The following is a 23243-nucleotide window of genomic DNA, read 5'->3' on the forward strand; positions in this document are numbered from 1 at the left end:
ATCAACCCAGTCAAAATACCGGGTGACGTGAAGAACAAGTGATTTTGTCACCTATCTGGTCCCTCTGGAATGTTCAAGCCCAGTCCTCATCTTTTTAATGGTTTAGTAGCTTTTAATATCCAAAATAATATGCGAGGTCTCTTGTATTTGATATTTTCATGAAACTTCAAAGTGCCTGCACAGGATACAATTTTTTTAACTAAAATGAAACGAAATATATCATAAAAAAGAATTACAAGAACGACGTAAAAAATTCTATAATTCACGTACATATTCTCCTTAACTAAAAATTTAAAAGATATAAGTTATATTTGTCAGAACTCCTTATACTTGTATTTATATTTCACATATATCAAATTAAAATTTTATAATAATTTAAAATTATAAAAATTATTAACATTTTATTTTCAACTGTTTCAAGTTATCTTGGCATTTTTAACATAATTTATTTTAATAAATAAAGTTTAGGAGTTGTCTTTTTATATACGATAATTTAAAATATTATTTTGTACATTCATCTAGGGCCGACTCGCCCATGCCTCTACTGTCACAGTACTACAGTAGTAAGTAATCCCTAACCCAGAGCGAACCACTTTGTATCCAAAGGTACCGAGTCATACTGTGACCTAGCCCAATCGCCCGTGACCGTGACTTTAGCAGAAACAAGTCACAACTAGGGAAATCAGCACACAAAAGAAAAGTGAACATAAAAACGACGTCGGCTTAATCTTCAACACCACATCTATACATACATTATACATACATATCCTTCCAATCCGGCCAACCAGTCTTACATCATCCCCACAAGCGCTCGCTCGCTCGCTTGCTTGTGCGCACCTCTCTCTCTCTCTCTCTCTCTCTCTCTCTCTCTCTCTCTCTCACTATCCATTTTCAGGTAAACATTCATATTATCCCTAATTTTTATACATAATATATTGACTTTCTTTTTAATAATTCAAACGAAATTCAGCTGCTGTTGTTATTAGCTTGTCCTTTAATTTATTCATTTTCACTTATCTTTTTAATTATTTTCGTGATTTACAATGTAAGTATGTTGTTTCTTACTTGGATTGACTATGTATTGTGATAAATTGATTTGTTGCTTGTAAGCTGGTGTTTGATTATGATGTATTGATGTTAGCATTAACAATTACACCTCTGTAGCTCAGTTTAGTTTTAATTGATTAATAAGAATTTATCAGCATCTGTTTGTGGATTTGGTTTTCGAGTTTGTGTTTAGGTATACGTTTTGCTGAATTGATTGTGTATGTATGTGAAAGGTTGATATGTTATCAGAATATTTGTTCTCGAGTTTGTGTTTCTCGAGTGCTCCAAGGGACGTGAAAAATGTGCGTGTTTATGTTGAAACTAAGTGTTATGTGCTGTACGAGATTGGATATCTAGTTCTTTGTTCCAATGATGTTTATGATTCAGTTTGCTATCCCATTGTATGGATGTGTAATTATTACTTTGTCATGCACAGATTACTTGGAGGCAATCATGACGAGCACTTTGGTTCAGTCAACCTACTTTGCATCTTCAGTTGCTGTTCAAAGGAATATTCAAAATCTGAAATCTGAAAAAACCAGAAGATCAGTAAAGATGATGTCTACTTTAAGAACTGTTCCACTAAGAATGACAAGTTTTTCAGGATTACGAGGAGCCAATGCTTTAGATACTATGGTAAATTCTGGCCAGGACTTCCATTCGAAGGTAGCCGCTGCAACCTCTATTCGACGTGGAAGAGCCTGTCGAACTGTACCAAAAGCTATGTTTGAGAGGTTTACGGAGAAGGCAATTAAAGTCATTATGCTTGCACAAGAAGAGGCAAGGCGCCTTGGCCATAATTTTGTTGGAACAGAGCAAATATTGTTGGGTCTTATTGGTGAGGGCACCGGTATTGCTGCTAAAGTGCTCAAGTCGATGGGTATCAATTTGAAAGATGCGCGTGTAGAGGTAGAGAAGATCATTGGTAGGGGTAGTGGGTTTGTTGCTGTAGAAATACCTTTTACTCCCCGTGCTAAGCGTGTTTTAGAGCTCTCGCTCGAGGAAGCCCGTCAACTAGGTATTTTGTTCACTTCCGGGAACTTCTCCTTTACATGTTATATTTATGGGTGAAGGCAGATGCGGAAAAGATATGAACATGAGTTTTTATGTTCATGAGCAAATATAACAAATGCACCTGTACATGAATAAAGTAGTTACATCGTTTTTGTTTCAGGTCATAATTATATTGGATCTGAGCATCTGCTGTTGGGTTTGCTGCGTGAGGGCGAAGGTGTAGCAGCACGAGTTTTTGAGAACCTAGGAGCTGACCCAAATAATATTCGTACACAGGCAAGACATGCAATCTTAGTATATGATAACCGTCTTTCTAAGATCATTTTTTATTCTCTTGTTAAGTATATAGTTTCTATGTAAATCTGTATTGCACATGCAGGTTATTCGAATGGTTGGAGAGAGCCAAGAAGCTGGTGCTGTTGTTGGTGGTGGAAGTTCCAACAATAAGATGCCTACACTAGAGGAGTATGGAACTAATCTGACAAAGCTAGCAGAGGAGGTGATTCCACATTCTTAAACTCCTGGTGACTGATGTCACTTCTGGAACAAAACTTCTATTTATTTATTCTTACTATTTTGTTCTTTTTCATTCTTTAGGGTAAGCTTGATCCGGTCGTAGGAAGGCAACCACAAATTGAACGTGTTACACAAATATTGGGTCGGAGGACTAAAAACAATCCTTGCCTTGTTGGAGAGCCTGGTGTTGGAAAAACAGCTATTGCAGAAGGCCTGGCTCAAAGGATTGCTAATGGCGATGTTCCAGAAACCTTAGAGGGGAAGAAGGTGAGTGATTAAAAAGTTTAGAGTTCTACACCCAATATTGTGTTTATAACATGTTCATTTGTAGTATATATGTATTTCCATGTACAGTGTGGTTGATGCCGCATATAGTTTTATTTTCTACACATCACGTAATATTTCTGCATTTATTTTAACTTACTTTAGATATAAGACTCATACAGTTGTGCTTTTGTTCGAAAGTAAAAGCACTATCTAATTCTTATTTTCACTTTTGTATTCAGGTCATAACCCTTGACATGGGCCTCCTTGTTGCTGGAACAAAATATCGTGGGGAATTTGAAGAAAGGCTAAAGAAACTTATGGATGAAATTAAGCAAGCTGATGATATTATTTTATTTATTGATGAGGTGCACACTCTAATTGGAGCAGGAGCAGCAGAGGGTGCTATTGATGCTGCAAACATTTTGAAGCCAGCGCTTGCGAGAGGAGAGCTACAGGTAAGTTTGCTGCCGTTATGCCTTTTCCGATGTTCTTTAGCTCTATTTATCAATTAAAATTAGTTAGTTCATGAAACAATTTTTATGCCTAGAGGGAATTTTGTGAAGCTTGTCCAAAAATTGTACCTCTAAAGTTTGAGTAATATGAAGGTGTTATACTTTTTTGGTTTGATATCCATTAACATTGAAGTTTATGAATTTCGAAAGTTGGTAAAGGGCCTATCCTTTGATTTCTTGGTTCGATTTTTGCTCATCATGAGATTTTTAGAGAAGATACTGACTTGTGAGCTTATAAGCTTTGCTTACTCATATATTAAAAGCGTATGAGTATCCAAGTAAAACAAAAATCGACAAGGTAAACCTTGGCGACCAGGCCTAGGCCAACTCATTATGTTTGTTGAAAGATCTATAGAAGGTATGCCCTTGGGCTTTGGGATAACACGTTGCAGGTGTAAGTAACCAACATTGATATAATATTTTTTTTCATATAAGCGAGTGGTGGACCTACACTTGTTTTTTGGGGGGGGGGGGGGGGGGGAGGGGTTCTTGTCCCCACCCTAAATCTTATAATGACTCTATGAGCATTATATGTCTCTAGCTGGTTAAAGGGTATTTCTTTTCTGGTCTTTCCTCACCCTTTTAGGGTGAGAGTATCGTAGATGCAACTGTGAGTTGGATTTTAAATGAATTTGTTTGGGGAGAGTTGTTGATATGTGTTCTAGCTGATGACCAAAAAGGTATGCTTTTGTGATTTGTTAGACATAAATGAGAGAGAGTATTTAAAGTTAAAGACTAAAACATGACATGCAATATGAAGATAAATAAAAATATTTGTGTAGTAATAAGAGCTGGCTCTTGGCCAAGGCGGGTAAGTCCTGGGCCTTGAGCTCCCAAAATTTACAGTCCTCTCTATATAACATACAGTAAATTTTGGACGAGGAACCAATTTATTGAACGTGATTGGGGAACTCTCTTTATTTTGTGGCCAGCTTTTAAAATAGTTGTAATTGATTCTGCATCCGTGCATTGTTTTAATGTGCACGAGTGAAATGAGAAGCTTGGACACATCATGTAGTTAGCATGTTATTATGTCAAAAGTGTATTTACATGTAAGAGCAAGTCCAATGCTAGATGCTGACTATATCCATTGCTATAAACATGACACTAAAAGTGGTTTTTGGTGCTAACATAAAACTTGCCCTCTGATGTTGGTTGCATTTGCAAGCAAACAAGTCCAAATTTAAATACTCTCCGTCCCTCTCATTTTCTTACGTTTTTTAACTAGCTTAGTAGCTTGACACGCATTTTATGGGTGTATAAAATATAGTTTCATAACTTATTTTTGAAAATTTCTTTTTGTGAATAAAAATCATTATAAGTATAACATCATTATCTTTACCAAGTATAAGCTTTTAGTTTTATTACTTTAGAGAAAAACATAACATATATTGAAATGGGTGCAGTGTATTGGGGCCACAACACTTGATGAATACAGGAAGCATATTGAGAAAGACCCGGCACTGGAGAGGCGGTTTCAGCCAGTCAAGGTGCCCGAGCCTAGTGTAGATGAAACCATACAGATTCTGAAAGGGCTCAGAGAACGATATGAGATTCACCACAAGCTGAGATATACTGATGAAGCTTTAGAATCAGCTGCGCAACTGTCGTATCAGTATATCAGGTACTTCCAGATATACTTTTACCTGTGGTTAATTAGTTAACTAGACATATAACATACTAGTCAATCATCAAGAAGATACGAGGTTTTTTTTTGGCTAAATAAAAAAGGTCCAATACAAGTTCTAGGCAAGTAAACAAGCTAGTAAAGCGAATATGTGGCAACAATATCCACAAGACTAGTTACCGGGAGTCCGGTATTGTGCAAGAGACTCTTTATCTAAATTGATGTCTACCCTAGATTCTGCTCCAATGCACAATTATGTATCTTGCATAGAGTGGAAATGTAATCAAGGGACTAGCTATGATTCAGAGTCATTCTTATGGGTCCAAAGTCGGCTTACTTGTATAATTGTGTTGCATCAGTTATATTTGCTAATGATTAATACATTGCCAGTTGAGTATAATAAAGCTGAGTATAATAGATCGAATCATCAACCAAAGCCCAAAAAAATCATGCCCTAACATAGCATCTGTTAGTCCATAACTAGATGACTAGATGGTTTGTCAAAATGAGAATCATATACTGAAGTCTCTCTGTTGTATCATCAACTCCCAAGGATAACTCTAGTCCTGGCTGAACCCCTTATGGCTGTATCAACTCCCACGAACAACTGTAATACTGGCTAAACCCCTTGTGGCCTCATCCAACCATGCATTTAAGTGGTTATTAGGACTACGTGCTAAATTGGATACTCATGCACCAAGTGTCGAAAATAATAAGTAATAACACATTTGAACAATGTCAACTTGCTTCGAGACTTCTAGTATTATTTAAGCAACAATATATGAACGTTGGTGGTAGATCATGTGCACGGTTTTTAACCCATGATTCATACCACCCTCCATAGGTATTCAATATATATTATATAATGATATTAATTGTTCAGAGCTTCAAATACAATTTCGAATACTAAAATAATTTTTGATGTAATGCATTAAATATGGATAATACATAGATGCACTACATGTATTAGACTATTATAATAATAAAACATTTTGTAGGCTATATTTATATTTATATTTACATTTTGTAGTTGATTTACTAGGTATAATGATATAAAGAAAAGTAATATTAGTTACACACTTACACTTCTAACAAAAAGTTATGTAATTATACAGAAGTAATTGTTTCCCTTTATAAAAAGATTATGGACAATTATAAATAGTACTTTAATATACAATATATTGAAAGAGAAAATATATGTGTGTGTGTGTGTGTGTGTGTGTGTGTGTGTAAAAATTAGATTATTACATGCCTCCAATATCATTTTATTTCGATAAAAATATGTTCTTTTAGGTATAATTAGTGAATCATAACATATTTGTTTGACTTAATATAATATCAACCAAAAATCATATTTATACTGATAATTTATGAATTTTATATTATTAAAACGGAAATTAGATATCATACTAATAAGTTTGCTTTTAAATCTAATAAGCTTACTTTGAGAGTTATAAAGATTTAGTTATAGATGAAAAGAAAATGTAATACTCGCTCCTTTCTAATTTGTTTGTCTTGTTCAACTTTTTGATGGTAATTTACTAATTTTTTATTTCAAATTAAAAATTATTCTTGTATAATTTTAATAAACTAAAATTTACATTTTAATGTACAATAGGGACATAGGGAGCATTGTAGGTGATGTGAGATAGAACATTGTAGAAAAGAACATATAACAACTATGGGTCATGGCCATCCATGGATTAAATCTTCAGTTCTGGAGTGACTACTTATATATGGATGTAAAATAGTGGAAATTGAAAATTTCAAAGCACCGAATGTGCTATTCAACTATATTACCTGTCAAGATCAGTAGCAATGTGCCAGTTTAGTGTTGCTCTTTATCTTCATATGACGTTAGCTCTTTATTTTCATATGACTTTAGATCAGTCTGTAAAATATTGCTTCTGCCTCGTAATGATATGAAACAATTCCCTCTGTGCTAGAGCAATGTGATTGCTTCATCATTATGCAAAAGAGGGAGGTGCTCTATGTGGTCACTTTTTTTTTTTTTTTTAACGTGAATATAGTCTATCTGTTCAATTTTTTTTGTTTTGGTAATATCCTCATCTAATTTTTTGATGTGTACAACAGTGACCGTTTTCTTCCTGACAAAGCAATTGACTTAATTGATGAAGCCGGTTCCAGGGTCCGACTTCGTCACGCACAGGTACCAAGACATACCTGTATATCATCCATTTTGACATTTTAGCCGTTTGGCTATTCAAATAGTTGGTTGACCTTGTGTGCTTTACAGCTCCCAGAGGAAGCGAGAGAGCTTGAGAAAGAGCTTAGGCAGATAACAAAGGAGAAAAATGAAGCTGTTCGTGGGCAAGACTTCGAAAAGGTAAAAGCAAAATCAATTTTCCTCTCAAAATAGTCTTTTTATATTGTGTGAAGAAGTTTTATCTCTGTCTTGGACCCTAAATAGAGCTTGTGGTCAGAATTGTCAGGATATTCTGAGCACCATGTATACCTAAGTGAGCAAAGTAGATATCTGAAACGACTTTAAGAAGAATGTTTATTTGTCAGTAGAGCAGAACAGCTTATGGGTGTTGTCAACCCTTTTGTTAAAACGTGATGCTATACTGATTTAAAAATAACTGGATGGGAATTTGAGAAGAAACTCTTGATATATTTAGGTTTAGAGTATCGTGTCCAGGATTTGCCATGCTGCAAATATCCTAATTCTGTAATTTAAAACTCCTAAATTCTGAGCTTGTAATACTCAACTTTTAAACAGGCTGGAGAGTTGCGTGATAGAGAAATGGATCTGAAGACACAGATAACTGCCCTTGTGGAGAAAAATAAAGAGATGAGCAAGGCAGAGACTGAGACAGGGGATGAGGGTCCAGTTGTGACAGAAGTGGACATCCAGCACATTGTCTCTTCATGGACAGGCATACCTGTTGATAAGGTTTCAACCGATGAGTCAGATCGCCTTCTTAAGATGGAAGAGACACTCCACACAAGAGTTATCGGTCAGGATGAAGCCGTCAAAGCTATCAGCCGTGCAATCCGTCGTGCCCGAGTTGGGCTGAAGAATCCTAATCGGCCAATTGCCAGCTTTATATTTTCTGGTCCAACTGGTGTTGGAAAGTCGGAACTAGCAAAATCACTGGCTGCCTACTACTTTGGTTCTGAGGAAGCTATGATCCGTCTTGACATGAGTGAATTCATGGAGAGACATACAGTCTCAAAGCTCATTGGTTCACCCCCGGGATATGTTGGTTACACTGAAGGTGGTCAACTAACTGAGGCTGTCAGGCGCAGACCTTATACCGTTGTTCTCTTTGATGAAATTGAGAAGGCGCACCCTGATGTATTCAACATGATGCTTCAGATTTTGGAGGATGGTAGGTTGACAGATAGCAAAGGACGAACTGTCGACTTCAAGAACACTCTATTGATTATGACATCGAATGTTGGAAGCAGTGTAATTGAGAAGGGAGGCCGCCGCATAGGATTTGATCTTGATTACGACGAGAAAGATAGTAGTTACAACCGTATCAAGAGCCTTGTAACAGAGGAATTGAAACAGTACTTCAGGCCAGAATTCTTGAATAGACTGGATGAGATGATTGTGTTTAGGCAGCTAACCAAGCTTGAGGTCAAGGAGATAGCAGATATTATGCTCAAGGAAGTCTTTGAGAGGTTGAAAGGCAAAGAAATTGAACTTCAGGTTACAGAGAGGTTTAGGGATAGGGTTGTTGACGAAGGATACAACCCAAGTTACGGGGCAAGGCCCCTGAGAAGAGCCATAATGCGCCTTTTGGAAGATAGCATGGCTGAGAAGATGCTTGCAAGAGAGATCAAAGAGGGTGATTCAGTGATTGTTGATGTTGATTCTGATGGCAATGTGACTGTTCTCAATGGCAGCAGTGGTGCCCCACCCGAATCATTACCAGAGCCGATAGCAGTGTAGATGTTTTCTTTTTTGCATGCATCTCTGTTTGCACTACTTTGCATTCACTTGGCTGTGGTCCTTGGTTTCTTTAAAGGGGCTGGCAGTTTATAGCCTAGAATCCTGCCCGTCTCAGTAGGTGAGCTTGTTCCAAAGATGTCTGTTACTCAAAAGACATTTCATCTGATAGTATATGCAACTAGTTTTAGATTTGCGATAGGATACAGTGACACTATGATTTAATTGAAGAATTATAGTTGTGTATGAACGATCAATTTGGGGGGTTTGCCCCGCGGTCAAAGGTGCAGGGCCATTGCATGAATAATGCCAATTTTATTTCGAAAAATATTTGATTACAAAGTGAAAGCTCCATTATTTATGTAAATCTGGAATTCAGCAATAACCGGTTGATCTGTCAATCAGGATTTATCAGAAATATTTTTGATAAATTAGGAATTTTTAGTTAAATTGGAGTATAGTCAATCAATTGATAAAATATTTCTTTAGAATTAATCGGAGATTTTTAAAAAATAATCACATTAGAGAGCGTCAGACATGTCTTACAATGAGATGATGCACTGGTTAAACAAGATAAAAATTGCATCCTTAAGAGGTACCATACATGTTAGTTATATTTGATAGCAACTCTTGGCCAGCTCAGTACTCCGTTGGGCATTGTGTAGATAATATATGCATTCTCAAAGAGTAACATACATGTTATTTTGGTTTCAACTCTTAGTCAGCACTCAGCAGTTCCTCCTCCATTGTGTAAATAGAGTAATATTTGTAACTACTTGAAAGGGACCCGCTTGGCTCTCATTGGGTATTTGGCAATCGAGATTAAGGGAATTGCAATCTAGATTTATACCAATGGCCGTTTGGATTATAGATATTTCTACTACATGGAATTGAAATGAAAATGTTTAATATGAAGTTTAAAATCGAAGAGCCTTAGTTTAAGAAATATCTGACATCTTTAAAAAGTTCGCCAAAAATATTACAACGTACTACAGAAACCACAAGTACATTACCTAGCATACAAATTACATCTTTTCTTTCCACTGCAACTATTATTAGTATTATACCCTATATTATAATGTTATTTTAAAATTAAAATTCGACTGTGCTTCATGCTTTAACTTCATCAGCTCAAAAGTGGTATTAAATTTACAGTCAACAAAGGAATAAATAATCTACCCGTCTATCCCTTGATGACAATGCCTCGGTGCAGGGCTTGCACTTCCAGCACGACTTATCTGCAAAACATCCAGAGCTTTTTGAATTTCCATTGTCATGGCGCTGTCCACACTACCTGACGACAGTCTCTTGTGCGATTTTTGCAAGTGAAGCTTCAAAGAGCTATTGCTTAAGCCAGCATTCTTTCCACATATCGGGCACACCTTCATAGTTGGTTTCCGCTGTTGCCATTCCATGGAGACCTTACCATACAACTTCCTATCCAGCTCCAGAAGTATCTTTGCAAATCCATCATTAGGCTGAGCTCTACGGTGAACTCGCTTCAAATTATTCCACGCTTTCAATAAAGTGAAGTTCCTGCATTTTGAGCCTCTTCAGTAACAAAATGGGCTTGGACTTTTTGAGGAGCCTAATCATAATTCTTTAAGCATATTAATGCAAAATATCAAAACAAATAACATGCCAAACCAAAAGCTTGGGCAAAAAATTGTACACCGAGACTTACTTCCTGAGCATCAAGTACGAAAGAACGACTGTTGCACTTCTGCTTTTTCCTTCAAAGCAATGAACCAGAACTTTCCCACCTAATTGTTCAACGTGATCAATATAATCATGGGCTTCTCCAAAGATATCTTGAATGTTTGCATCTTCATTATCACTAATCTGTTCATGGAAAGGGTTGGGAGGGGGTGAGACAACATTTATAAAAGCTACAAATATAATTATATTCTTAAAGAGCATTGACACACAGAGACTCTCTGCTTGTTTTTTTTTTTTTGGGGGGGGGGGGGGGGGGGGGGGGGGGGGGGTGCTCCATGAAAAATGAAAATTAGTAATCTGTTTCTATAAGATAACATTTGTGGAGTCCACAAGAAACCTATTACTTGGTTTCCTTCAGTATACATAATCTGAACAATAAATACACTTTATCAATTTTCCTGCTCCAACATTCCAACTAATTTTGCAAGTCCATTTTATCTTACTGATTAATCAACCATAGAGTTCTCAAGATTATGTAAGAATTAATAGTTTGATAAATTGGACATGTAATTCTCATATAATGTATGACTCACAAAATAAAAAAAATACCTAAATCTAAGTCACTGGAAACATATTCAGAGATACTTATGTTGCATATTATAATAACTAACTTTAATTAACTAAATCTAAAGGCACTGTTCATCTAACATATAACTGAAGCTTCCCTAAAACTTGAAGTGACTATAGATAAGTTCCAGAGGGTGCTTACCCAAGTTTTCCTAGGCATACATAGACTAATAAGGTGCAGCAATAAATGAAAACTGAAGTGAATGAATATAGCACATGTTTTATACTGAAACCTGAAAATTATCTCCTGTTGAAAACACCTAGTAGTATACTTCAGCGATTAACTAGTGCCAGTTTTTGACAGACTTTAGTGATTTTCTAAATTTGTTTTTATGACAGAAGGAATTCATACTCCTTAAAGTTTCATACAATGTTAGTTATTCTTAATTGTCTGTGAAAGTAAGAAGCGCAAAAGAAAATTACATACAACTCAACAGTAAATCTTATATCATACTAGCTGCTTGCTTTAAGTTAAATCAGAAACCAGAAAGCCCTATAGAAGGTAAACAAAAAAATACTAGTTAAACTCAGAAAGGGGCACATCCAGATGTACTTCTAGGGAAACCAACTTGATTAGGGCAGAAAAGGCATAATAATATACTTACACAAAAATTCTTGTACTCAAATAATTCCGGGTACTGTGAATCTGACTGTCCAATCTCATTGGAGCATAAGCACAAAATATGTGTAATTCCTATATGTTGCAGTGTATGCACAGATCTCGCAGCCAGGGCACCACCAATAAACTGACCACCCAAGACTAATGATGGTTTTTCTGTGTTTGCAGCATCAGATATTAATGCAATCCTCTCAAGAATATGCTCAAGCCTAACCTGTGAGCAAAAAATATTGAAATATTGAGAAAAAGAGGGAGGAAATGGAACAGAGAAGATGATTAAAATTTTAGAGATTGCTCAAAGGTAAGTACTAGGAAAACAGAGTAAAAGGATGTACTGTCCCAAGAGTTCATACTTTCAACTCATAAGCATCAATAACACAATTACTCTCACTGCCCTCAAAAAATCCTGTAACGAAATTGTTCTCCTGGCATAGCCTGATAGCATCGTTTTTCAGCATTTCATTCCATTGCTCCCATTCTTTGTTTAATTCTGCGTCATCCTAAAGAAAAGAGCAACATACAAGAAAACTTCCATTTAGTCATAAACTGATAAATCAGTGTTCAATATACTTAATTTTACATGGAAATGAAAATTTTAGAACAGTAAGTAATCCTAAACTCTTATATTTCTAAATAAAAGAGTATAATACACAAAGATTTCCATAGATAAACAATGGTGTCTAGATCTTAATATCATATAAATCAGACACACCTGCGAGGGCACTATTATAATCAACCGAAATGGAAATTTGGAAGATAACGCCTAGAAGATAGCAGCAACTAGTAGACAAACTAACCAAAGCAGCTAGCTGGCAAAAAGTAGTTCCACCATTCTACTGTTTAATGTCACAACTGATTGTGTAGGATAAATATATTGACATACATATAATAAAGTATCATAAATGAGTAAGAAATACCTTGGCAAATTTGTGGAAGTCGCGGAGTTTTGCTGTCAAACGCTGGCTAAGAAGGGGTTCTGAGCTTCCTTTGTTAAACTTTCCATGTGAACCATCACGAGACACCGGTGAAATAGAGTCAGAGTTCTCTTTGCCATTTGGTAACAATGGTCTAGGGGCAGATTTTTGCAATTCTGTATCATTTGAATCTGGATGGTTATGATTCATCATGTGTTCCTTGCCTGGTGAAGATGGAACATGGACACCACCACCCACAGCCTGAGAAAGGGATATAGGAACTACTGTTTCCTCTTTTTCATACTCCGGTGAAGTTTTATTAATAATTATTAAAAATGCTCGTAACAAGCCATCCAGTTTCTGATGAAGAGTTAGAAGGAAAATATGGAATCCCTGCAAGTCCCTGACAGCTGCTCGGAACCCACTCCGGAAACAACGAACAACTGAAGTCATGTCATTTATGAGCATATCAGATACTGTACCAGAGTCGTTAGATGTAGACCCTAATTTACCCCCGCTGACTTCATTTAGAATTTTTGAAGCGTACTCGGAGCTATTAATGAGCAGCTCAACGAACTTGGGGTAAATTGTACGATCATTTGCACGTTTCCTAGCAGGGGGCCGTCGAGGAACACCAGTGTCAATAGCCACAATATGAAGATCGGACATCAAGTCAATCGAACTTTGACTTTTTAGACTCATATTGCTTGATTTAGGAGATTCTATAACGTCTGAAAGCTCAGATCCCTGTGATACAAGTCTTGGACTATGAGGGTTCACGCTACTATCTACTGAAGTTGATCGACGTTCTTTCGGCATGGAATGGAATACTCTTGGTCTATATCTATCAAAAACACTTCCAAAAGCTTCTTCCATACCATCAATATTGGCTGAGGCCATCTTGTCCGCCAACAAAAGATTTGCAGAATTTCCACGCCATCTTAACTCACGACAAGGAAGTCTATCTTCATTTCTAATGACAAGATCCAACATCAAGATTCGGCCAAGGGCAGCTGCAGTCTTTTCAGCAGCTTCCTGCGACTCAAATGCAGTTGAGCTTTCCAACAGAGGAGATGCATGTATATAACTGCAAAGAAAAGGATTCTTTATTTTACGAAATAAGCAACAACCCAAAGCACTTTCGACACATGGCACCGTGTTAGAATGAATTATTCAATAAGGAAAGCACCAAGAAAAGTCATGCATATAGTTATGGCTCTACTAATAGAAATTCAGACAGCCAATTTCATTAAAATATCTATTATTGAAAATGCAGTGGCAGTCGTGCTTTCAGCATTTGCAGCTGGCATAGCTGCATTGGAGTGATATAGAGTCCTCCATTGATCTAAAACTGTATGATAATTTTGGAAAAGTAGTTAAATTGATCAAGTAGTCTTTAATCATCAGATGGTGTATTTGCTAATACCAAATTTAGGATGGAAAATGCAGAGAACTTTTGGGCTTTATTTAGCATTTCCAGACATAAAATGTCAGAACTCAGAATTTAGACTATAGAAACCAAGGTAAAGCAAATAAGTGTATTTCTTGCATCATGACATAAGTTAAAGTCTTCGACATACTTCATCAGAAGTAAACATCGACTCAGATCAAGAGCTTCTAGAAGTTCGGAGCATGTCATTTCAGCAACTTCATCTCCTTCCATAATTGCTGTTTGCCTTGCCTTTTCGGCAGCTTCCTTAATTTGCGTCCACTCATGACCAAGATTGTGTACTACTCTAGCCTGCAACAATTATTAGCAAAGTTGCATGGTCAGCTGTAGGCCTGCGATGCTAAATATCAAGTGCTTGCTAGAGTGAAAAGTACTACTTGTGGAGTTCGGACGCCAAGCCACTTCGCAAATTCATAACCAAGGCGCTCTGACTGTGTGGCCATCCTCGAAGAAGATATTTTTATCACCGCAACTGCTTCCTTAGATGGTGATTCATTAGTTTCAGGTGTGTTGAAAAGTGCAAAAAAGACAACTCCTCCAGAATTAACTGTAACCTTTAGCCACATGTAAACACCATCATATTAGATCAGTACATAGTTACGAGCATACCAGTGTGGAGCTGAGAACTATACAGCAAACAAATAGTGGATAGCTTTTCTTTGAGAGATGAACGTACTAGAAGCAGTAGAACGCATATTATATGGTAATGGATTTATTGTCCTTAGGATCAACAAAAAGTAATCATTTAGACAGTTTAATGCAAGTTGATTTTTGCTTCTATTAAGACTCCGCACTGTTCAGTTCACACAAATATGTGTATCGAATTATAATGTAGTAAAGAGCTCGGCGATGAGAACAATGTAATATAGAGAACACGTGTAAAGAAAACACAAGGGTCAATAGAGATGAAACAATTCATAATGAAACCTTATGTTTAATGTTTTAATGACCATCCTTGGTAAGGAACGATAATCTTTTACTAAAAGTAAAATGAGGAATTTCGCAAGCTACATGACTCTAATAAAAGCTTCATCCTTGTCATCTTGGCTGAAAATATATGAAACCTAACATCTTCCAGATATCTAAATATTAATAGGGATTAAAAATCTACTGACTTCAACAAACTACAGTTCAATGCATCACTCTCTAAAGTTTAAAGAATCAAAAACTCAAATACCTCTAGTGCTTTATTCATCTCATCCTCTGGTTGTTCAGTGCTACTACTATGTTCAGTATGGTGAAGAGACGAAAGATTGTTCCAGGAAAAGGAGGTAGACTCGATGTCCAGCATGGCTGCTTTGCCAAGTCTTTCCCATAAAGTAAATTCCGAACTGTGCTCAATATAGGCAGAACTAGTTGAACTAACTCTTGGTTCTCCTGTTCTGGACAGCAATCACGATTAGCAAAGATCGAGAAAGATAAAGAAAAACTGCAAAAGTGAAGTTCAAGTATATCAGATCAATCGTTACACACACAGATTCATTATTCAGCACAAATAAAGTCGACGTAAACAACATCAAGCCTGTAAAAGGGGTATTGATTACATGTAAGATACTATAGAAAAGTCTATGAGTTGGTTACAATGTAGGGTGCATATTTGACCATCACCAGATCAGGACCAGATTGAACTTCTTATTCTCTGGGATAGCAAGTTTCACAACCAGAAGCCGATGATTGATTATGAAAGCTAAAATTATGCGCTCACAACTTTTGATTCTCTAACAAGTCTCTTCATCCTTCTATGTAATTCTTAGGCATCATTACTAAAAAGTTAAACATAGCATAAAACCTTTTAGTCACGAGGTATCAAAGTAATACAAGTTACAAGATGTAGACCCAACAGCCATGAACCTTGTTATAAAGCATCAATAAGTAGCTTAATAATATAACTTCTAATCCTCTTCTAAAGTGTATTCAGTTGGGATTCTTAAGGATTTTTTTTATTCTTCAAATCCAGGTGTATTCAATTCGGATTTTAAAAAATGTATTAGAATCTTAGGGTATTCTATTAAGATTTAATATTATTCTAAAATTCTGATGGTATTCAATCAGGATTATAAATTATGCTTAAAAATCTGGCAGTATCCAATTATGATTATTTAAAATCCATTAAAATCCGATGGATTGCAGTGTATTTTATGTTTCTAGTATTCCCACCATAATCCACGAAATTTTGAATGATTGTGCTTAAATCCTAATTACTCTATCCGCTACACTCCGCATAAAATCTAAACCACGCACAATCCATTAAAATCCGTCGATAATTATCAATCCATTAAAATCCGGACCGAGTACACCCCCTAAATGTCAGACCTCTAAAGTCTTTATTGATTTAAAATCCACTTCATTACATAACCACAATATTACATATGTGCACCAATAATTTTAATTAGTAAATTGTACCTTAGGCCTAAAAGCACACCTCAGCATAAACTATTACACATTTCTCCATATCTCTAAGAATTAGAGCACATAATTAAAGTAAAGAAAACAACTAACCTCAATAATTGCATACTATCGGAACGAATAGGACGGTTAGGGAATCCTGAGGACCGATCACTACTACGTTTGCGAACCAATTCCAGCCATTGAGCAAATCTATAGGCGGAACCGGCTGTAATATCACCTAACATGTACAATACCTGCATTTTCAGCATCATATTTATCTAACTAACTCAGTTAAAATAACACCAGCACAAACTGAATCCGCATTTCGAATCGAAAGAATCAGGTAAGTGAGTAACTAACCCTGGAAGTAACCGCGAGTGGCGACGGAGTATCGTGCTCATCGGAAGCCAAATCGAACTCCTTATCATCCTCTTCTTTCTGCATCTGAATATATTTTATTGTAGATCAAACACAAGATGCAGTTGAGAATATCAAATTAATGGAAAGTGCAAATGTAAAACCCTAACAAAACTTAATCATATGCAGCACTGACTATATGTACTATATCTGTACACTTATTCGATAGAAAATTGAAAAAGAAAAAGGTGTGTGTGTGTGTGTGAGAGAGAGAGAGAGAGAGAGAGAGACAGAGTTACTTGTAGAGTGTAAAGATCTTCGATGTGCTCTGAAAACATAATTTCTGTAACTAACTCAAAAACTGTTTCGAGAATTTATCAGCCAACTGCAAATCAGAGTGTGAAATTTTGAGAAATTATATATGAAACAGTAGTATGAGATTTTGTTTCTTAGCAAATCAATTATACAACTTCCCGCTTTTCCAGGTCCAAGGAGACTATATTCCGGGTGGGTCAGAAATGATGCCGGTCGGGTCGGGTCGTCCACATGGTTTGATACACTACACGACGGAAACATAAATACTGCATTTTTAGAAACCACCGTATGATTTTTAGTTCATTTTACAAATTATCGAGTAGTTTTAGTTTTGGCCTTTTCTTTTTTAAATCAATTAATTAAAGTGATTCAAAGGCATTTACAAATTTAATAGATGTATATATATTTTTGTGATGTACTTTTTCTAATATGATACGATACATATAATTCTACAAAGAACTGAACTGATTCTTATATTATTATCTCATAATTTGACTTGATGATAAAACTAAAATGCTGTGAAAATTAAATTCAATAAAATAGCAAAAAATATAAACAATTATCTTCGATATAAAATAATAAAATCAATAAACATGGATCAAATTGCAAAAGAAACGCTCAATTTAAGTCAAAGTACACCATCGAGATCAAAAATTTTGTAGTCTATCCGCCGAATTATTTAAAAAATTTAGTCACATTTTTATAGTTAAAAATCATCAAAAATTGAAACGGAAATTGCATGTAAGGCTGATCTGAATTTTTAACGGCTAAAATATCATTCAGCTCATATTCGATTTGCATTTATATCATCTCAAAAAATTTGTAATCAAGTCATTAGAATATATAATTATTTTTTTTTAACAATACTTTTGCACTTTTCTTATTTGCTTTGCGTTTAGACATCAAGGCTGTAAACTCGAAGTTGGTTCCTTTAGATTTCAATATCTTAAAGGCAGCTTTGTTAACTGAAAGTGTATATAATCCCTCAACTCCTTAAGCATTCAAGCATCTGGTGATCAGCTTCACAATTCCCTTTTTTTGGTTTTAAAAAATTATGTTTTTGGACAAACCAGGATCATTTCGAATCCTTCGATGACAGAGAAGACTACTTACAAGTTACAAATCTCAATCTATTTACTAGGGGATGATTCTATTTCTGGTTCTGGTCAGGAGAAGGAGTCTGGCAAAGGCATGCCTTTCAAAAATGACTTGAATAGCACCAGGGATCGCTCTGGCTGCGAGAAAGGAGCTTCATGTGCAGCTCCTCTCACCGTAGCAAATGAGAGGATATCACCGTAAACTTGAGTCCATCCTCCGACCTACATATCACATGAAGCAAAATGTCGAAACATTAGAGTCTGGTATAATAGATTCATAATGTCCATATGGTTTCAAACAAGAATTTTTCGAAGCAAGGGAACAAACTGAAATACTACAGGTATAAAATTTAATCAAGATAATTGTTTACCTGCTGCCCCTCAAACCAGACACTGTAAGGTACAGTTGTGTTTAATCCGAGTTGCTTTGCCAGCCTATGAACCAATTTGCGACTTCCAGTCAATGGAATAACTGAATCCTGATCACCGCTGTTGGCAACACATTTATCGTTATTATTAGTAGCTATAAAGACAGCCCTTAATCTAACAAGCTTATCAAATTTAGTGTAAATGTACATACCTGTAAACCAAGACTGGAATACCTTCCTTCAAAAGTGATCCTACTATAGAGATTGTAGGTATCTCAATGTTAAGCCAGTCATAGTCCAGAACACTAACAGAGAAAAGGAAATGTAATGGTGGAGTCATTTAAGTGCCATTGCATTGTTGATACTTTTGAATTGGATGGGAGCTTCAGCTAGGAAGACTTACTTGTTACAAACATCCCACTTCCGAACTCCAACGAGCCGAGCATGAAGTGCCTTCTGGACATCTTTTCTGTTCAGATAATTAACAGTCTCGTCGTCCAAGCACACATCAATCCTTTCAGAGACTTGCTGCAAGTTGAATTGTTTGAGCACATCAAGATTTATGGAACACAAGGGAATTTCAAAGGAAAAGTTGGATTGATTGCAAAGACATGGTGAGTACCTGCGTAGTAATAACTTTGGATTGGGCGAAAACGGATGATACACAGACATCAAGGGTAACATCATATATATCCACAAACTTACTGGTTTCTTTGTTCACTTGAGTCATAACTTCAGAACATAAAGGTGAAATGGAGTCTCTATAGAATTCACTAACATAGCGCGAATAGTTGCACACAGTAGTGAAGATATTGTAAGTTGAATCTGATATTACTCCATGAGACCAGAAGAACTCAGCCCTTGAATTGTAGTCAGTTGCAAAATCCAACACTGGGTTACCAAGCTTCAACGAAAGAATCACATAATTAGCTATCATGCCAACAGCTAAATCAGTCGTTACAAGACTCAGCATCATATCTAAAATTGTCGAAGACTACTACAATAGCACTCACCGCAATTCCTTTCAAATTGAACAACTTATGCTTTCTATTGAACTGAGTCATGAGCTGTGCAAGCTGAGGGACATAGTGACCTGGAATGTTGAAAAATGATTGTTAAGAACTGAATGGTAAATCCGGTATCGAGCAATCAGGCAAATGGAGAATCAGGATTTTGATATACCTGCATAACTTTCTCCTGTTATGAACAAATCTCTGCCTCTGTATTGGGGAAACTTCAAGAACCAACGTTGCAAGAACACAAGATTGTCCCTGGCTTTAAAATTTAAAAATTGAACACAGCTTTAGAAAAGATAGACTAAATCAAAAGCATTTTAACTTTATAAAACCTCAAATACATAACACAGTCTGACATTAAAAGATAATCAACTTCTTTTCTTCTGCTTATATTCAACTTAGAAAAGAACTTAAGTAAAATTCAGAAGAGAACTTAAATACATATATATATGTATGCTAACAGAAGGAAACAAACTAGTGTACAAATTAAAACCTGTTATTTTATCATCCACTGTCATTGTGGATGTATCATTTGAGTAAGAGAATCCAACTCCTACAGGTGTCTCCAAGTAGAGCATATTAGCCTCTGCAAATCACATGAAAAAACAAGAAACTTTAATATTTATCATAGTAAAGAATGAATCTTTAGCTTCTTATAATTGTACCTGTGTTCCAACTGTAATCATTCCTAACCAAAACCTGGCCATTTGGTCTAAAAGGCCCATTCTCAGAAAATGCCCCTACACCAAGAGAAGAACAACCAGGCCCTATACAAGAAGAAAGAAAAAACAAAAACAAAAACAAAAGCTTAGATTTGAACTTTTAAGTAAATTTTGCTTCTTATCTGACAAAAAGTTTACATCTTTGAAAAAAAGATTACATTTTGCATACCTCCATTGAGCCAGAGGACCAGAGGCTTTGAAGCAGGATCAATCTCTGCCTCAACAAAGTAGTAAAAGAGAGCTCTTTGTTTCTTGTCATCCAGAGTAACATAGCCTGAGAATTGTTGAAACCCAACTTGAGGTTGTCCAGGGAGATTGATAATTCTATCAGAGTGATAGAGTGAAGCCTTGATCTCTATGACACAACAAGTGAGAAGAAGAGACAGAACGAGAGAGAGTGGGGAGAAACCCATTGCCATGGTTTTCAGAACTAGTGAATGCTAGGACTTGAGTACTTAAGAGTGGAGAATTTTTCTTGATCTGAGTAAGAATGTTGATAAATAAGTGTATTTATATATAATGATGGTCAGTGGATGCCCTGTCTTGAAGGAGCACAGATTCATGGATGTTTTGAGTGGGCTGCACTACCCAAACAGCATGCTTAGTTTGTTTCTTCTAAATTATGATTATATTGTTAGCTTTTTTATTTGCAGGCCTGGAATGAGAGAGAGAGTGTGAGAGAGAGGGAGAGAGGGAGAGAGAGATGGTTGTAGGCTGTAGCTCCATGGGCTGAGTCAGCAATGTGGGGTCAAGTTGAAAGTGAAAAGAGAGAGTATGGAATCCTCTCAGCTGCTTTTAAGAAATTTCTGAATTTTGCATTTTAGCATAATAGTTCTGTTGCTTTTTGGCTCACATTTTGGTTTCCCAATACTAGAATACAAAGTGAAAAACTAACATAACACATATAACATGCCAATTCACACCCTTTTCCAATTTGATTAGCATGAACAAAGGGCAGTAGGTTATTTTTTGTCTCACAGAAAGTCACTTTGTAAGATTACTTTTCATTCAGCACTAAAAATATTCAATCTCAGTAATAGTAATATGACTCTCTAGTCTCTGCAAACTAAATTATGTGAAACCAACTTCAAATCTTGGTTTTCTCTTCCTTTGTCTTGGTCTATAACATGTACATAAAATGTGACATAAAGTTATAAAATTCAGAAGTTTCTGCAATTTTTTGGAGTATATTGAAAACTATCAGGTAGGTATCCAGAGATAGGTCATCTCAAATGACACAGATTTGCAAACTGAAATAACATCAGCAAATCTTGAGAAAATCTTTCAAATCTTTACATCTTGATATGAATACATGATGCTAGTGTATGATGCATATATATTGTCAGCTGGTCCAAAACATTAAGGAAAAAAACGCTGGACGTGAAAAATTCTAGAATGAGACAATTTTTCGCTGGATAATACATATAGAATCCCTGTATACACATCAAAAATTTACACATACCTTTCTGTTGAACATATATACATCAAAAACTCAGAGCTTTTTACCTGTTAAACGTATATTATCAATATACGTATGTCATGGAGTTGGATCTATATAATATTATGTACTTGGTATGTGGTCAGGGACTGAGTTTTTTTGGTAAATTTTTTGACTTGTTTGATATAATGATGATGAATATCCACTAGCGCAACAAATTCACTTTGTTTCACACAAATTCACAAATCCCATTATAGCTTGGGCCAGCATAAGGTGAGATTACAGAAAAGAGCAAGTCACCTTTAGAGAAAAAGAGGATGTGTGTAAATTGTAATATACTTGTATATTCTCTTTTCTTTCCCACTCAACCACTGTAATTGACAGTGACATAGACAGAGTAGAATGTAATGTCCTTTTACCACCGTCGCTCCATAAAGTTATCACCATTTTCAAACACTAACTTGTGCAGTCAGTTATTCAACCCTCCACCTCTTCATTATTTCATTCAGCTGATGTGTGATTATGCCCACTGTAACAAAATTTAAGGTAATTATGGCAAAAAGCCACATTAACAAACTTTCATTTGACTGATGTGCATTGTAACAATTCCTGGTGTAACACAAAGTTAAGGAAATCATGGCAACAAGTCTGAATAACAACCTTCTTTTTATAAAAATTGCAAAATGTGAAACATATTTCTATACTTGAACTCTCGATCTCTTGGTTTTTTTGTGTTTAATCCCGTTCTTTTTAGTTGGCGATATATCATTAATTTTTTTCGTAATATTTGGAATTGAATCAAACCAAACATATTCGGTATATCTTCTTCAGAAGTCATCAACTTCACATTTTATTGATTTCGATGACCAAGGGTGAGATACCAAGACAGGGGAGAATTAAAGTTACCACAATTGTGCAGAAATAAAGTTTCTTTTGGTAAACAATGCTAATTATAGTCTATAGTAGGTATAAACTTGACTAACCCCTCATGTGATTTGATAATTCTGTTTTGTTTACTTGGAGAAACATGCATCATTGTTATGACCAGCTGGAGATCATTGGAACTTTGCTTCTTACATACTCTTAACAAAGTGAAGGGGCCTTTTGGTTTATTGAAAATGTACTTTGTTTTCTTGAAAAAGCGACGAAGCCTTTTCAAAAATTGCATTTGTTTCATGTTGTAAAGGTGAAGAAAACACAGAATAAAAGACAGTTTACTTTCTCTTGCTGCTAATTCTTATAATTAAAGCCAAAACATTTACTTATTTAATTACTAACTCGCCATCATCTGAGACAAATGGTATATACATAAAAAGTTGTATGAAGGAGTGAAAAAGCTCCCGCGTGACAGCAGTAGTTGAAGTTTCC

General features: G+C 35.8%; 3 protein-coding genes across 5 annotated transcripts; 1 reads left to right on the plus strand and 2 right to left on the minus strand.

Annotated features, from left to right (window-relative positions):
* Positions 1–707: 707 nt before the first annotated feature.
* Positions 708–9247, plus strand: LOC108195925 (ATP-dependent Clp protease ATP-binding subunit ClpA homolog CD4B, chloroplastic). The gene is made up of 10 exons (XM_017362943.2): positions 708–895; positions 1484–2065; positions 2222–2337; positions 2441–2560; positions 2659–2844; positions 3084–3299; positions 4763–4980; positions 7078–7153; positions 7241–7330; positions 7727–9247. Exons 2-10 carry the CDS (start codon positions 1501–1503, stop codon positions 8906–8908), a joined length of 2769 nt encoding a protein of 922 aa, XP_017218432.1. The 5' UTR covers positions 708–895; positions 1484–1500; the 3' UTR covers positions 8909–9247.
* Positions 9248–9842: 595 nt separating this feature from the next.
* LOC108193433 (dual specificity protein phosphatase PHS1-like) lies at positions 9843–17388 on the minus strand. 3 transcript variants are annotated; one of them, XM_017360081.2, is made up of 11 exons: positions 17219–17388; positions 16923–17006; positions 16674–16816; positions 15352–15556; positions 14552–14728; positions 14305–14465; positions 12728–13811; positions 12164–12310; positions 11797–12024; positions 10590–10747; positions 9843–10441 (listed from the first exon to the last, which is right to left on the minus strand). In XM_017360081.2, exons 1-11 carry the CDS (start codon positions 17255–17257, stop codon positions 10081–10083), a joined length of 2787 nt encoding a protein of 928 aa, XP_017215570.1. In that variant the 5' UTR covers positions 17258–17388; the 3' UTR covers positions 9843–10080. The 3 variants fall into 3 exon arrangements, with proteins under 3 accessions (XP_017215570.1, XP_017215571.1, XP_017215572.1); XM_017360082.2 differs by lacking the exon at positions 17219–17388 and having other exon boundaries at positions 16674–16800; positions 16923–17025; XM_017360083.2 differs by lacking the exons at positions 16923–17006; positions 17219–17388 and having other exon boundaries at positions 15352–15551; positions 16674–16800.
* Positions 17389–18365: 977 nt separating this feature from the next.
* Positions 18366–21163, minus strand: LOC108193991 (serine carboxypeptidase-like 45). The gene is made up of 10 exons (XM_017360860.2): positions 20607–21163; positions 20381–20482; positions 20209–20301; positions 19882–19974; positions 19713–19792; positions 19322–19603; positions 19103–19227; positions 18912–19004; positions 18703–18820; positions 18366–18553 (listed from the first exon to the last, which is right to left on the minus strand). The coding sequence occupies exons 1-10, from the start codon at positions 20854–20856 to the stop codon at positions 18401–18403; spliced, it is 1389 nt and encodes a 462-aa protein (XP_017216349.1). The 5' UTR covers positions 20857–21163; the 3' UTR covers positions 18366–18400.
* Positions 21164–23243: the final 2080 nt, after the last annotated feature.

Source organism: Daucus carota, chromosome 7, assembly GCF_001625215.2.
Source record: "Daucus carota subsp. sativus chromosome 7, DH1 v3.0, whole genome shotgun sequence".
NCBI classification, from domain to species: Eukaryota; Viridiplantae; Streptophyta; class Magnoliopsida; order Apiales; family Apiaceae; genus Daucus; species Daucus carota.